The sequence below is a fragment of the Pelodiscus sinensis genome, chromosome 4 (assembly GCF_049634645.1).
Source record: "Pelodiscus sinensis isolate JC-2024 chromosome 4, ASM4963464v1, whole genome shotgun sequence".
Taxonomy (NCBI): Eukaryota; Metazoa; Chordata; order Testudines; family Trionychidae; genus Pelodiscus; species Pelodiscus sinensis.
Window position 1 is genome coordinate 96,285,028 of NC_134714.1, and position 14,576 is coordinate 96,299,603.

The 14,576-nt window shown below is 41.8% G+C and overlaps 1 protein-coding gene across 7 annotated transcripts in view; it reads right to left on the bottom strand.

Annotated features, from left to right (window-relative positions):
• DCDC1 (doublecortin domain containing 1) overlaps positions 1-14,576 on the bottom strand; it is a 604,418-nt gene that overhangs the window by 14,732 nt on the left and 575,110 nt on the right. For all 7 annotated transcript variants that reach the window (XM_075927782.1, XM_075927784.1, XM_075927785.1 and 4 more), the window contains 2 exons: positions 11,375-11,551; positions 7,885-8,035 (listed from right to left, as the gene is read on the bottom strand). In XM_075927782.1, coding sequence (XP_075783897.1) covers positions 7,885-8,035; positions 11,375-11,551 — 328 coding nt within the window. The remainder of the gene's footprint in view (positions 1-7,884; positions 8,036-11,374; positions 11,552-14,576) is intronic.

Genomic DNA, 14,576 nt, shown 5'->3' on the forward strand with positions numbered 1-14,576 from the left:
TGAAGCTTGTATCCAGCCCAGCCACATACACTACTCCATATATAAAAGGCATCAGTACATGAGAAAGTAAAGATACTAATGATACATTTAAAGCAAATTAGTGGGATTCTGGACCATAAATACCACTACAAGAGCCTTAGAGGAAAGGATTCAAAAATTTCCTGGACAAGATTTTGGAGACAAGGATGATTAGACTAAAGCAAGTGACCAACCAAACTTCATTCCCTGCTGAGGTTCCAGATATTTGATCAGTATGTTTTCTAGTTTTCAGCATTCACGTCCTCAGTGTCTTATGTTAGGCTGTTGCTTTGAAACTGTGATGGGACTTTGCCAATATCACGATTACTCTTACAGGAAGGAAGAGGCACAGCAGAGCTTCAGGGCAGGTTAGAGCTGCATTAAGATGTTTCCAAATCTCAGAGGGGTATCTGGGTTTGTCTCTGCAAAAATGACAAGGAGTCCTGTGGGACCTTAAAGACTAAGAGTATGTCTACATTGCGGAGCTATTTCAGGATACTGGAAGTATCCTGAAATAGTTCTTCCGTGTCTATTGAAGCAGCCCATTATTTCAAAATGAATTTTGAAATAATGGGCGGCTTATTCCAACATCCTGGTAACTGGCATTCCATGAGGGTTAAGGGGCATTTTGGAATAGTAAGTTCTTTCAAAATTTAGTGCTGTGTAGACAGTGCCAAATTACAAAATAAGCTATTTCGAACTACACTCAATTGCAAATTGCGTAGCTTATTTCGAGCTAAGGGTGCTGTGTAGAGGCACCCTAACAGTTTTACTTGGGCATAAGCTTTTGTGAGTAAACACCACTTACTATAGGACAAGCCCACAAGAAAAATAACAGAATACCACTAATTATTGCTTACAGCCCCGGCTAAAACCCTGTAGTGCATCATTGATAATCCACAACATACCTTGGAAAACAATCCCTCACTCTCACATGCCTTGAGAGACAGGCCAGTCCTTGCCTACAGACAACCTCCCAGCCTAAAGGAAATACTAACCAGCAGCCACACTCCACACCACAGAAACCTACCCCTGCAACAAACCCTACTGCCAACTCTTCCCACACATCTATACAAGCGACCCAATCTCAGGACCTAAACACATAAGCCACACCATCAGGGGCTCATATGACTGCACATCCTCTTAAGCAGTGTTTCTCAAAGTGACCCACTCTGAGAAAACTCCTACCAGGCTTCTCCAGTTTGTGTACTCACTGGCTGTGCAGCCATAGAGTCTTGCAGCTCTTATTGGCTGCGGTTCGCCATTTGCAGCCAAGGTGAGCCACAGGAAGCAGTGTGACTTGGGCCGCTGAGTGCCTAGGTAGGTTAAAATGGTCTCCTACAGGTTTATGTGTGTTACCATTTTGAATATCTGATTTGTGTGTATTAATCCTTTGTCATAGAGACTGTCCAGATTGGCCATTATACATGGTGGAGGAGCATTGCTGGTACTTGATGGCATAGATCATGTTAGAGAATGTGCAGTTGTATGAGCCTTTGATGTGGTTTATGTGGTTATTCCTGTGATGGTGTTGCTAGTATAGCTGTATGGACAGAGTTGGCAATGGGGTTTATTGCAAGGGTAGGTTCCTGCATGAATGTGTCTGAGGTGTGATGTGTGGCTGCTGGAAAGAAATTGCTTAAGATTAGGGGGATGTGTGTAGGCGAGGATTGGCCTATCCCTGTGAGAGTGAGGGGTCATTTTCTAGGATAGGTTGTAGATTGTTAATGATGCGTTGGAGGGGCTTGAGCTAGGTGCTGTAGGTGATAACTAATGATGTTCTGTTAGGGTATGTCTACAATACCCCGCTAGTTCGAACTAGCGGGGTAACGTAGGCATACCGCACTTGCAAATGAAGCCCGGGATTTGAATTTCCCGGGCTTCATTTGCATAAACTGGGCGCCGCCATTCCACGAGGAGTAACGATAGTTCGGACTAGGAAGCCTAGTCCGAACTACCTAGTTCGTGCCGCGTGTAGCCGCGCGGCACGGGGTTCGAACGAGCAGGGATTTAAAAATGGTGGCACCCAGTTTATGCAAATGAAGCCCGGGAAATTCAAATCCCAGGCTTCATGTGCAAGTGCGGTATGCCTACATTACCCTCCTAGTTCGACTAGGAGGGTAGTGTAGACATACCCTTACTTTCCTTGTTGGGCCTGTCTTCAAGAAACAGATTTCTGAGTACTTGTCTTCACTTCCCCAGGTGGGTATTTAAGTTTTAAAAATGCCTTATAGAGATCCTGTAGTGTTTGTCTCTGTCTGTGGGAGTGGAGCAAATTTGGTTGTATCGTAGGGCCTGGCTGTAAACAATGGATTGCGTGATGTGTTCTGGATGGAAGCTAGAGGCATGTAGGTAAGAATAATAGTCAGTAGGTTTTCATTATAGAGTGGTAGTGATGTGGCCATCATTTAATTGTACTGTGATATCAAGGAAGTAGATCTCTTGCATGGACTGGTCCAGGCTAAAATAGATGGTGGGGTGGAAGTTGTTGAAATACTCATGGAACTCACTAATGGACTTAAGAGTAGCCATTCTTCTACAAAATAATTTCACAAGCCAACTACAGCGAGAGACTGAGTAATTGACTTTCATATGCAAATCTGACACCTTCTCATTTGGTTTGAACAAAGACTTGAACTGGTTAACACAACACCAGCTTTCCTTACATTCAATACCCTATTGACATAAAAAACTAAATATGGGGCATTTCTAGCCCACTCAATTAGCCTCATTAGCAGCAGGACAACAATTGACACATATATATTTTTTCTTTTCTCTCTCCCTTCTTAGTCTGAGGGTCCCCCTTTTTTCTCTAGATCATTTCATCTGAAGAAGAGGGTTTTGCCCACAAAAGCTCATGATACTATACATATCCTTTTGTTAGGCTCTAAGGGTATGTCTACATTGCATTCCTCTTTTGAGAGAGGAATGCAAATGCAGCTGAGCCAAATTGCAAATGAAGCGCGGATTTGAATTTCCCAGGCTTCATTTGCATAATCACGGACCGCCGCTATTTCGAAATACCCTATTTTGAAATAACAAACGCTGTGTAGACGCGGGTATTTCAAAAGAAAACCCTTCTTCCGAAATAACTGGTAAACCTCATTGTATAAGGAATAAGGGTTATTTTGGAAGAAGGGTTTTCTCCCAAAATAACTGCGTCTACACAGCGTTTGTTATTTTGAAATAGGGTATTTCGAAATAGCGACGGTCTGCGATTATGCAAATTAAGCCCAGGAAATTCAAATCCGCGCTTCATTTGTAATTTTGCTTAGCTGCATTTGCATCCCTCTCTCGAAAGAGGGTACAAGTGTAGACATACCCTAAGATGCCACAGGACTACTTACTTTTTTTAAATTGTTTTTAAAGTTACAGACTAACATGGCTACCCATCTGAAACTTTTAAACATGTTTTCATGTTGTTGTTTTTCTGAATTTCAAAGGGCTAGATTGTGATTGTGCACCTTTGAATAGGCACACTCCTGGAGAAGCCCCTTCTGTCCAAGTGTGGCTTTTCTGAAGCCTACCTCATTTTCTTCTTAACTGGGGCACTCTAAAAAGAATCCCTACAGGCTGGATATTCAAACAGTTTCCTTCTGGGATCTCATTTTTTATTTCCAGCCTGAAGTCTTTCAAAAGAAAGCTCAAACCTTCAAAGTCTTCATCCCAGTTTCAGCTAGGCTCTCCCCCCAGAGTCTGTCCTCACTTTAACAGTTCATTTATTTTGGCCCAGTCCTGCCCTAGACACCATCCTCCCTAACGGGCCATCTTTGTACTCTCTGAGTACATGTTGCCTGGAGTTTGACCTTCTCAGCTAATGCTCTCCCATCCCAGCAGGCACTAGCCTCCTTACTCCCTGCAGTGTTTGTAGGCATATTCCAATCTGCAGCTGTCATCCAGGTGAGGAAGATACCATACACTTCCATTACTGGAATTCAGAAATCTACTGCTGGATTGGTAACAGAGGTAACACGTAGATAGTTTTCAATTTGGAAATTGCATCACACCAGGAATATCAGGAATAATCATGAAGGAAAAATAGGAAAACGAATACAACTTGAAGAGCAGTTCAATGGCTAAAACAAAGATATTATGTAAAAATAAGTGTGTTAAAATAGAATTATTATAAAAAGACTTGGTTGGTTTTAATGTTCTTTTAAACTAGAAGATTTATGTGGTGTTGCTTGGGTCCTTCAGGACATGGAGCTGGGAGTGTGGAGGGTGCAGGAATTGGGGCAGTGACTTGGGGATGTGGAGCTCAGAGCAGGAGGTTGCGGGGGTGAAGGAGTCAGGGCAGGAGGTTGGAAGGCGTGGGGCTCAGAAGAAGGGGTGGTGGGTGCAGAAATCAGGTCATGGGATGTGGGGCTGAGGGCAGTGGGTGGTGGAGGCCTGCTGTTTGGCTGGTGGTTGTTCCATAGCTCTCTGAGGCTGTCTGAGCAGCAGGGGCACACTTGCTTGGTTCTCTTCTCTGGTCATCCTGGAGTATAACTGTTCCTGTTATCACAGCCCTCACTTTTCGTTTGATAAGAGACAACAGCATTCCATGCATATCCCATTGTGCTGGCACAAGTAAACCCTGACTTGGCTTTGTCAGAAGCCCTGACCAGCTTTATATTACGATAAGAGGAAGCTGCATACCAAATCTTGAGGAATTCTTCAACAAACTGACAGATGGATGGACAGATGCACAAACTCAAATATATATAGTAGATAACTGTAGTTTGTAAAGTGCCATATTAAAACTACTGGATACAATCCTGGCCCATATGTGTCAATAGGAATTTTTCCATTATCTTTAGTAAGGACAGGATGTCATCCATTACGCACAGTAAAGTTACAGTTCAATTTAGAATAGTGATAGAAATGTAGCCGTGTTAGTCTGGGGTAGTTGAAGCAAAATGCAGGACAATGTAGCACTTTAAAGACTAACAAGCCAAAGGACCGAAAGTGAACAATCCACTAAGATCAACATACTTCACTGACTACAGTGAAAGACTCTGCCTCACACTATCCAAGAAATTAAGAAACCACCTGATAAGTATTTTATACAAGAAACAGAAAACCATCAAGAATGACATTTCTAACTTAGATCGTCTCATCTCAAGACAAACATCCACACCGACTGACACCTTGCAAGACTTTTGTTCCACCAGACAAGAAATCTACTATACACACTTCTATTCCCTACAACAAAGAAAAGACAATAAATTTTCTAACCTGCTCCATACCACTGGCTACAACAGCAACTGCCTCAACCCACCGGATAATATTGTTAACCTCTCCAGCTACAAACTCAATCCAGCAGAAGAGTCTGTCTTGTCCCGGGGTCTTTCTTTCTGCCCCACGTCCCCCACAAACTGGATACAATTTTGTGGTGACCTTGAGGCTTTTTTTCGCCGCCTCCGTCTCCGAGAATATTTCCAAACCACCACTGAACATCAATCTGACCTACCAGATCCCCCCTACCAACACCAAAGGAAAAATAATTCTATATGGACTCCCCCTGACGGTCGGAATTACAATCTGGATTTCTATATACACAGCTTCCGCAACAACGCACAGACTGACATTATTCGCAAACGACAACAAGCGACACACAATCTTAGCCACGCTGAACACCATGCCATCCAGAGTCTCAAAAACAACCTGGACATTGTAATCAAACCAGCTGACAAAGGGGGTGCTGTGGTCATTATGAATAAGGCCGACTATAACCAGGAGGCAACCAGACAACTCTCGAACACCACATTTTACAAACCTCTCCCCTCTGATCCCACCTTGGACTACCAAAAGAAACTACACTGTCTCCTTAAAAGCCTCCCCACAGCTACTCGGGAACAAATCCTCACAGAATCACCTTCTGACCCCCGACCAGGATTGTTCTATCTACTTCCCAAGATCCATAAACCTGGGCACCCCGGACGTCCCATCATCTCTGGTATTGGCACGCTCACTGCTGGTCTATCCAGCTATGTAGACACTCTTCTCAAACCCTTCGTTACCAATACCCCCAGCTATCTCCGAGACACTACTGACTTCCTAAGGAAACTACAAAACATCGATAACCTCCCCAATAATACCATCCTTGCCACCATGGATGTAGAAGCTCTATATACCAACATCCCACATGAAGACGGATTACAAGCAATTAGAAACACTATCCCAGAGGACACTACTGCCAACCTGATAGCAGACCTATGTAACTTTGTTCTCACCCACAATTATTTCCAGTTTAAGAACAACTTATACCTCCAGATCAGCAGCACAGCCATGGGTACACGCATGGCCCCACAGTATGCTAACATCTTTATGGCTGACCTAGAACAACGTTTCCTCAACTCCCGTCCCCTTTCACCCCTCCTCTACCTACGGTACATCGATGACATCTTTATGATCTGGACAAATGGCCAAGAAACACTGGAGATATTCCACAGAGATTTCAACAACCTACACCCCACCATCAACCTCAGCCTGGACCATTCTACACGAGAGATCCACTTCCTGGACACCACCGTACAAATCAACAATGGAAAATTAGACACCACTCTCTACAGAAAACCCACCGACTCATACAGTTACCTACATGCATCCAGCTCCCATCCAGAACACACCACACGATCCATCGTCTATAGCCAAGCCCTTCGATACAACCGCATCTGCTCTAATCCCACTGACAGAGACCAGAAGCTTCAGGATCTCTACCAAGCATTTATAAATCTCAACTACCCACCCAGAGAAATAAAAAAGCAAATTGAAAGAGCCAGACGAATACCTAGAAACCATCTACTTCAAGACAGACCCAAGAAAACCAACAATAGAACACCACTTGTCATCACCTACAACCCCCAACTTAAACCTGTCCAACACATTATCAATAAACTACAGCCTATATTGGAACAGGATACCATACTCAAAGAGGCTCTGGGAGACAGACCCATAGTCTCCTATAGACAACCACCTAACCTCAAGATGATTCTTACCAACCACCACAGGACATACCACACTAATACCAATCCTGGTACCTTCCCTTGCAACAAACCCCGTTGCCAGCTTTGTCCACATATTCATTCTGCTGATACCATTATTGGACCTAACCAAGTGAGTTATAAGATCAAGAACACATATTCCTGCGCATCCAGAAATATAATCTATGCTATCATGTGCCGAAAGTGTCCGTCTGCTATGTACATTGGACAAACATCTCAGACACTTCGCCAAAGGATTAATGCCCACAAAACAGATATCAGACAAGATCACAAAGAGAAAACAGTTTCTTGCCACTTTAACCAGAAAGGACACTCTCTAAATGACTTAGCCACCTGCATTCTGCTACAAAGACCTTTTACATCTGCACTTGAAAGGGAATCCTCTGAACTGTCATTTATGTTAAAATTCGACACTTGCCAACAAGGACTTAACAAGAATTTGAACTTTCTCACCCATTACCAAGACAGTTTCCCCAATTATCACCTGTAATACCATTAACTCACAAACATCCCACTCTCCCTACCTTTAATATCATCAATTCACAGACACTTACCTTCCTTCCTCCCCCTTCCCACCCCTCCCGCATCCCCCTTCTGTTCTGCAATGTGATTTGTCCTTTTCATATTTGTTCATTTTTTTAATTGTATCCTTTGGTATATATGGTTGTGACTACTTTCTTCCACTATTTGATCTGAGGAAGTGGGTCTGGCCCACGAAAGCTCATCATCTAATAAACCATCTTGTTAGTCTTTAAAGTGCTACATTGTCCTGCATTTCAGTTCAATTTAGCTTCTCTAAAAACAAACAGTGCTACAAAGCAAATGTTGGTACCCTCTTTGATGTTTGCAAAAGGATATATCTGAACCTGTGATTAGTTACCTTCCCTGCTCAGAAAAGGATTTCCATCAGAAACACACAGAAGCATGTCTCTTTCTATTTCATCCCATGACTGGAGTGGCTCACCAGCCCGTGTATACAGGGCCTTGGCAGGCTGTTGCATATTTAGCCTGCTGGTGCAGTTATCCAGAAGCTGAAAAGGAAAAACAGTGTTGATATTGAGCACTGTAAACAGATGCACAGATTTATGCCATAAAATAAATACAGAAATACAACTCATCAGACATGGTGGAGATGATGAAAGAAATGTATTGTATCTCTTGCTGTAGAATGTCTTCTGGATTTCCAACCTGAAATCCTTATTCAGGCAAACCTTTCCTTAATGATAATGAAAATTTTGCCTGAGAATAAAGGTCAGAATTTGTCCAGAATGAAGGTCAGAATACAGAGAAAAGTAGAAATATAGTAAGTAGTATATAAATAACACTGAAAAGAGGACATGAACAGTGAGCTGTGGGAACACTCTGGGCTCATCTAGGCTACATCCCTCTTTCAAAAGAAGGATATAAATTAGACAGATTGAAAGTGCAAATGAAGCGCAGATTTAAATATCCAATTCTTCATTTGTATAGTCATGTCCAATCGCTGTTTCATAAAAGTGTATTTCGAAAGTGAAACCACAGTCTAGATGCAGTTCTTTAGAAAAAAAACCCTTTTTTGAAAGATCCCGTACTCCTAATTTTTTCAGGAGAATGGGGATCTTTTGAAAAAGGGTTTTTTTTTTCGAAAGAACCATGTCTAGACTGCAGTTTCACTTTCGAAATAACCTTTTTTGAAACAGCGGACATGAATATGCAAATTAAACGTGGGATATTTAAGTCCATGCTTCATTTGCACTTTCAATCTGCCTAATTTACATCCCTCTTTCAAAAGAGGGAAGTAGTCTAGACATAGCCTCTATTAGAACTCGGGATGTACTAGTGTAGTTGATTAACCGATTAACAGATAAGCAAAAACTTATAGGTTAATGCTATAGACGACACACATTCCCCCCTCCCCCCATCAGTAAATTTTTTAGCAGTCTGGCCAGCAGCCCAGCTCAGTTCTGGCTCACGCCAGGTCCAGGACCTACCCCCGCTGCAGCTCTGCATTTAAAGTGTATTAGGAGCCAGGCGGGCAGGTAGCCCAGCTCAGTTCCAGCTCATGCCGGGTCCGGAAGCTCAGCTCTCTCCCCAGACAGGGGCTGCTGCCAGCCCATGCTGCTGCCTCTGTATCAGAAGCAGCAGCGTAGGGCAATAGGTAGCCAGTCTGTGAGGGGAGCTGGTTTTTAAACTGGCTCTCCTTGTGGACCAGCTCCCTCCTGACACCTTGTGCTGCTGCCTCTGATATAGAGGCAGCAGCACAGAGTGGCAGGTGGCTTCTTGGGAGTGGGGCCTGAGTGCACTGGCTGCCAGCCTCACCCCTGACAACTATAGAATAGTCGAGTGACCAATAAGAATTCATGAGGTTAATCGTTTATTCAATTAACCAATATTTAACATTCCTAATTAGAACTATCACTTTATCCTGGGACATTTTAAAAATAAACACCAAAGAAATAGAGATCAGAACAAATGAACCTTCAATGTACATATGTTTTTCTGCATGTGAATATTTAATATAATTCTATTGGTTCCTCCTATTTAGTTCTTTCTGGGTTTATGGGGTGTTCTAGCTCAGTGTTCAGGAAATTTCAAGAACTGTATTTGTGGTTTGCTCCTAAGAGCAGTTTATAGTTTCACAATGAGACAAGGAAAAAGCCCCTAAAATAAGTGTGTGTCAATATATGTACACACATTAAAACACATACACAAGTTTATATAAATTAATATATGTATGTACATGAATACTTGACATATTATTTCTAATTCTTCTAGATAGATATTACACTTTTCAACCTTTAAATAAGTAAGTCCAAATAATAAACTGATTGATCCAAACAAACAGAAACTGAAAAATTCTAATAATGAATGGCTGCTCTGCTCTCAAATCTGAAAGAGAATTCATTGGAGACTACTGCAAGAGCTGCTCTAGCTCCCAGAGAGACTCCACTGGGGCAGAGGATGAAAGCCACTTCAATACTGAGGGAGAAGCTATGAGAGCATGGGAAGGAGATTGTCCCCCTGAGTCACACTGATGCTAGAGCAAGAGGCAAAAATTACCATAATGCCAATCTTGGAGCTACAATTTTGTGCAACAATACACAATGCATGGGGCAGAGATGGATGTGCAGCTGTAATAACTCAAGGAACCAGGTGCAGTTGGTCTTAGGGAGGCAGTTACTGGAGAGGAGAAGGAAGCAGTAATGGAAGCTGAGGAATTGTGGGACTGTGCGTGGAATAGGAATGTGTGACTCTGATAACCTGGGTTTCATATCCATGTATTATATACAATAATAACTCAGCAAATATCAAAGGCCTTGATGTTCTGATGACTACACAGCCCTCTTCACCTTTGCTTGTAATTTTTTGTCATGTTTCTGAAGGCCTCATACTATGAAGAGAAAAGCTAGGAATCTCCTTTGAGGATCCTTGAAATAAGCAAATAAAACAGAGATAGAGGCGCAAACACCAATGGTTGTAAAAAAATAAAAAAGTGTTACTTTGTAAACAATTCACTTGATTTACCCGGTCTGGCACACAGGGGTGAGGCCAATTGCACCACCTGACTTGATTGCCCTCTGAGACTCTACCAGCACTAGGTATAGGGTAATAATCACACTTCTTTTCTGGTCAAAACTACCCACTACTGGGGGCTAGAATGGCTGGATGTGACTTCCCAGGCAGGGCAAGAGCTGCAGATGCTTTGTGTTGACATGCACTTTCCCTTGGATCACAAGGCTGAATTTGGCTCATGATCTAAATAACTGTAAACAGTCAAATTTAAGATAACCCTATTTAAAGGTATACTTTAACAAAGTATGCTTCCTACAAGAATGAAAATGAATACAATTACATTTGTACGTTTGTGTATGAGAAAATATTCTATATCTAAAAATCAGCATATACTGCAGAGTTTTATAAAATTCTGTCATTGTAAGCATGAACAAAAAGCTAAGAACCTTTCACCCTGCTAATCTGATGATGCATCATATACATTGCTACTGCCTTGGGTCACAGTACATCACAATTATTTTGCCTGAATAGTTTCCATTATATTATTAAGGGTAACTGCAGAAATTCCATTTAAGAGTTTTTTGGTAGCTACATCATGTTGATTTGGGATTATTGAGGGGCATCACATTACACACAGTAGAAAAGAATTAAATGAATTCAAGGAAAATCTGCTATAATGGAAAAGCGTGTTTTACCCTTTTTCTACATTAAATATATATTAAACTTGTCAAATAATTATAAACTCTGACTCCTAGGGCATGTGATTCCAACAGAGAATTCAATCCTTAAAAGCCCATGCTTTCCTTAACAGGTTTTGCATTTTCTTGATGCCATTCTCTGTAGCAATATGCAGACTGATTCCTTCTGCTGTACTTTACCTCTGAAATTGTTTTCCCCCAGGCATAAACTCCTTGCTCAGGTTTATAACCATTCTGGTAAGCCCACACTCTTTTTGCAGATGGCTGATCGTACAGACATCTGTGATTGGATGACAGAAGTTTAGGTGAAAAAGGAGAACTTTTGAACCGTGATGCTTGAACCTCTGAGAAGTGTGTCTATAACAGAAAATAGAAAATGTAGAAAATGAATAGAATGATCAATTTGTAAGTACAATACTATCTTACATAGTGAGGGCAATATGATCTCAATCCATCTCTCTGAATGATTATTGATACTAGAATTCTTTGGGGAGGCCAACAAGCATATAGGCAAAGGGAATCCAGTGGATATAGTGTACTTAGATTTCCAGAAAAAGGTAAATATAACTGGACCGCTTAGAAATAGTGACCATAATATAATAAAATTTAACATCCCTGTGGTGGGAAAACACCTCAGCAGCCCAACATGTGGCATTTAATTTCAGAAAGAAGAAATACAGAAAAATGATGAGGTTAGTTAAACAGAATGTAATAGGTACAGTGACAAAAGTAAAGTCCCTGCAAGCTGCATGGAAACTTTTCAAAGACACCATAATAGAGGCCCAACTTAAATGTATACTCCAAATTAAAAAACACAGTAAGAGAACCCAAAAAGTGCCACCATGGCTTAACAATCAGGTAAAAGAAGCAGTTACAGATAAAAAGATATCTTTTAAAAAGTAGAAGTCAAATCGTAGTGAGGAAAAGAGAAAGGAGCATAAACTTTGTCAAATTAAGTATAAAAATATAGTAAGAAAAGCCAAAAAGGAGTTTGAAGAACAGCTAGCCAAAAACTCAGAAAGTAATAGCAAAAAGGTTTTTTAAGTACATCGGAAGCAGGAAGCCGGGTAAACAATCAGAAGAGCTCTTGGACGATCGAGATGCTAAAGGAGCACTCAGAGATGATAAAGTCATAGTGGAGAAGCTAAATCAATTCTTTGTTTCAGTCTTCATGGCTGAGGATATTGGGGAGATTCTGAAACCTGAGCCATTCTTTTCAGATGACAAATCTGAGGAATTGTCCCAGATTGAGGTGTCATTAGAGGAGGTTTTGGAACAAATTGATAAACTTAACAGTAACAAGTCACCGGGACTAGATGGCATTCACCCAAGAGTTCTGAAAGAACTCTAATGGGAAATTGTGGAACTATTAACTGTGGTTTGTAACCTATCCTTTAAAACATCTTGGCTACGTCTATACTGGCCCCTTCTTCGGAATAGCCATGCTAATTTAGAACTTTGGAATAGGGAAATGCGCGGGGGATTTCCTTGAAAGAAGTTCCTTGAAAGTAGGAATAAGAGATCCTCCGGAATAGGGCTTTATTCCGGAGGATCGCGCCAGTCTGGACGCCCTTTTCCGGCTTTTCCCCAAGCCGGAAAAAAAGCGGCGGCCATGTTTATTTAAATCCCGAGGGGGATATTTAAATCCCCCGCGCATTTCCCTATTCCAAAGTTCTAAATTAGCATGGCTATTCCGAAGAAGGGGCCAGTGTAGACACAGCCCTTCTGTACCAAATGACAGGAAGATAGCTAATGTGATGCCACTCATGGAGGTTAGGTCCATCAATGGCTATTAGGAATGGTGTCCCTAGCCTCTGTTTCTCTGGAAGTGGGTGACAGGAGAGGGAGCACGTGATGATTACATGTTATGATCTCTCCCTCTGGGGCATCTGGTATTGGCCACTGTCAGCAGACAGGATACTGGGCTACATGGACATTTGGTCTGACCTAGTATGGCCATTCTTATGTTCTTAAAATAATGGTGTCTAAATTAGCTGTTACCATCCAAGAGAGAGACCTTGGAATCACTGTGGATATGTTGACTAGGATTAGTCCTTACAAGACACCACAAGTTACCTCTCTCCATTCTGAAAACTGTCCATTTAGTCCTACTCTTTGATTCTGTCTTTTAACCAATTATCAGTCCATGAGGGGACCTTTCCTCTTATCCCATGACAACTTACTTTACTTAAGAGCCTTTGGTGAGGGACCTCGTCAAAGGCTTTTTGGAAATGTAAGTACACAATATCCATTGGATCCCTTTCAGAACTCTTGGGTGAATGCCATCTAGTCCCAATGACTTGTTACTGTTAAGTTTATCAATTTATTCCAAAACTTCCTCTAATGACACCTCAATCTTGGACAATTCCTCAGATTTCAGAATCTCCCCAATATCCTCAGCCATGAAGACTGAAACAAAGAATTGATTTAGCTTCTCCGCCATGACTTTATCATCTCTGAGTGCTCCTTTAGCATCTCATTTGTCCAAGAGCCCCACTGGTTGTTTACCCAGCTTCTTGCTTCTGATGAACTTAAAAACTATCAAGCCTATTTTGCTATGCTGGATATATTTGCTCATGCACATATCCACTGTGTCTTTTTCATCTTTCTTATTAAGAAAATAATTCTTTGGCTCCATTCAGTGTCATAAACTCATAAACACTGTGACCATCTAATCCAGAGGTGGACAATAAATGGCCCATGGGCTGGAAGTGGTTCACTGAGGTTAGCTTGTGTAGCAGTGCTCAGTGTTAACTAGTGGCCAGGAATGGCAAACCAATAGCCAACGGGATCTGTAAGCAGCCCTATCTGTGGATGCAGAGGTAAATAAAGCATCTGGTGGCCCAGCAAGTGCTAAGCTTGGTGAACCACATCCAACGTGCAGGCCTCTTATTGCCCATCCCTGATCTAGTCTGACCTCCTGCACGTTGTAGGCCACAGAACCTTACCTGACTCCTCCTGTAATAGACCCATAACTGCTGGGTGAATTACTGAAGTCCTCATATCATGATTTAAAGTAATCAAGTTAGAGAGAATCCACCATTTACTCTAGTTAAAACCAAAAAGTGACCCATGCCCCATGCTGCAGAGAATGGCAAATGCTCCAGGAGCTCAGTAAATCTGACCTGGGAGAAACATCTTTCCTGTCCGCAAATCTGGTGATCAGTTGAATCCTGAGTATGTCAGAAAGATACCACCCACCAAGACAGAAAGAATTCTATGTAGTAACTCAGAATCCTCATCATCTAGTGCTCCATCTCTGACCATTTGGGATTTTTTGCTATTAGTAGTTACAGATGGGTCACATGCCATTGTAGGGAAGCTCATCATGCCACCCCCTCATAAACTTATCAATTTCAGTTTTGAAACAAGTTAGGATTTT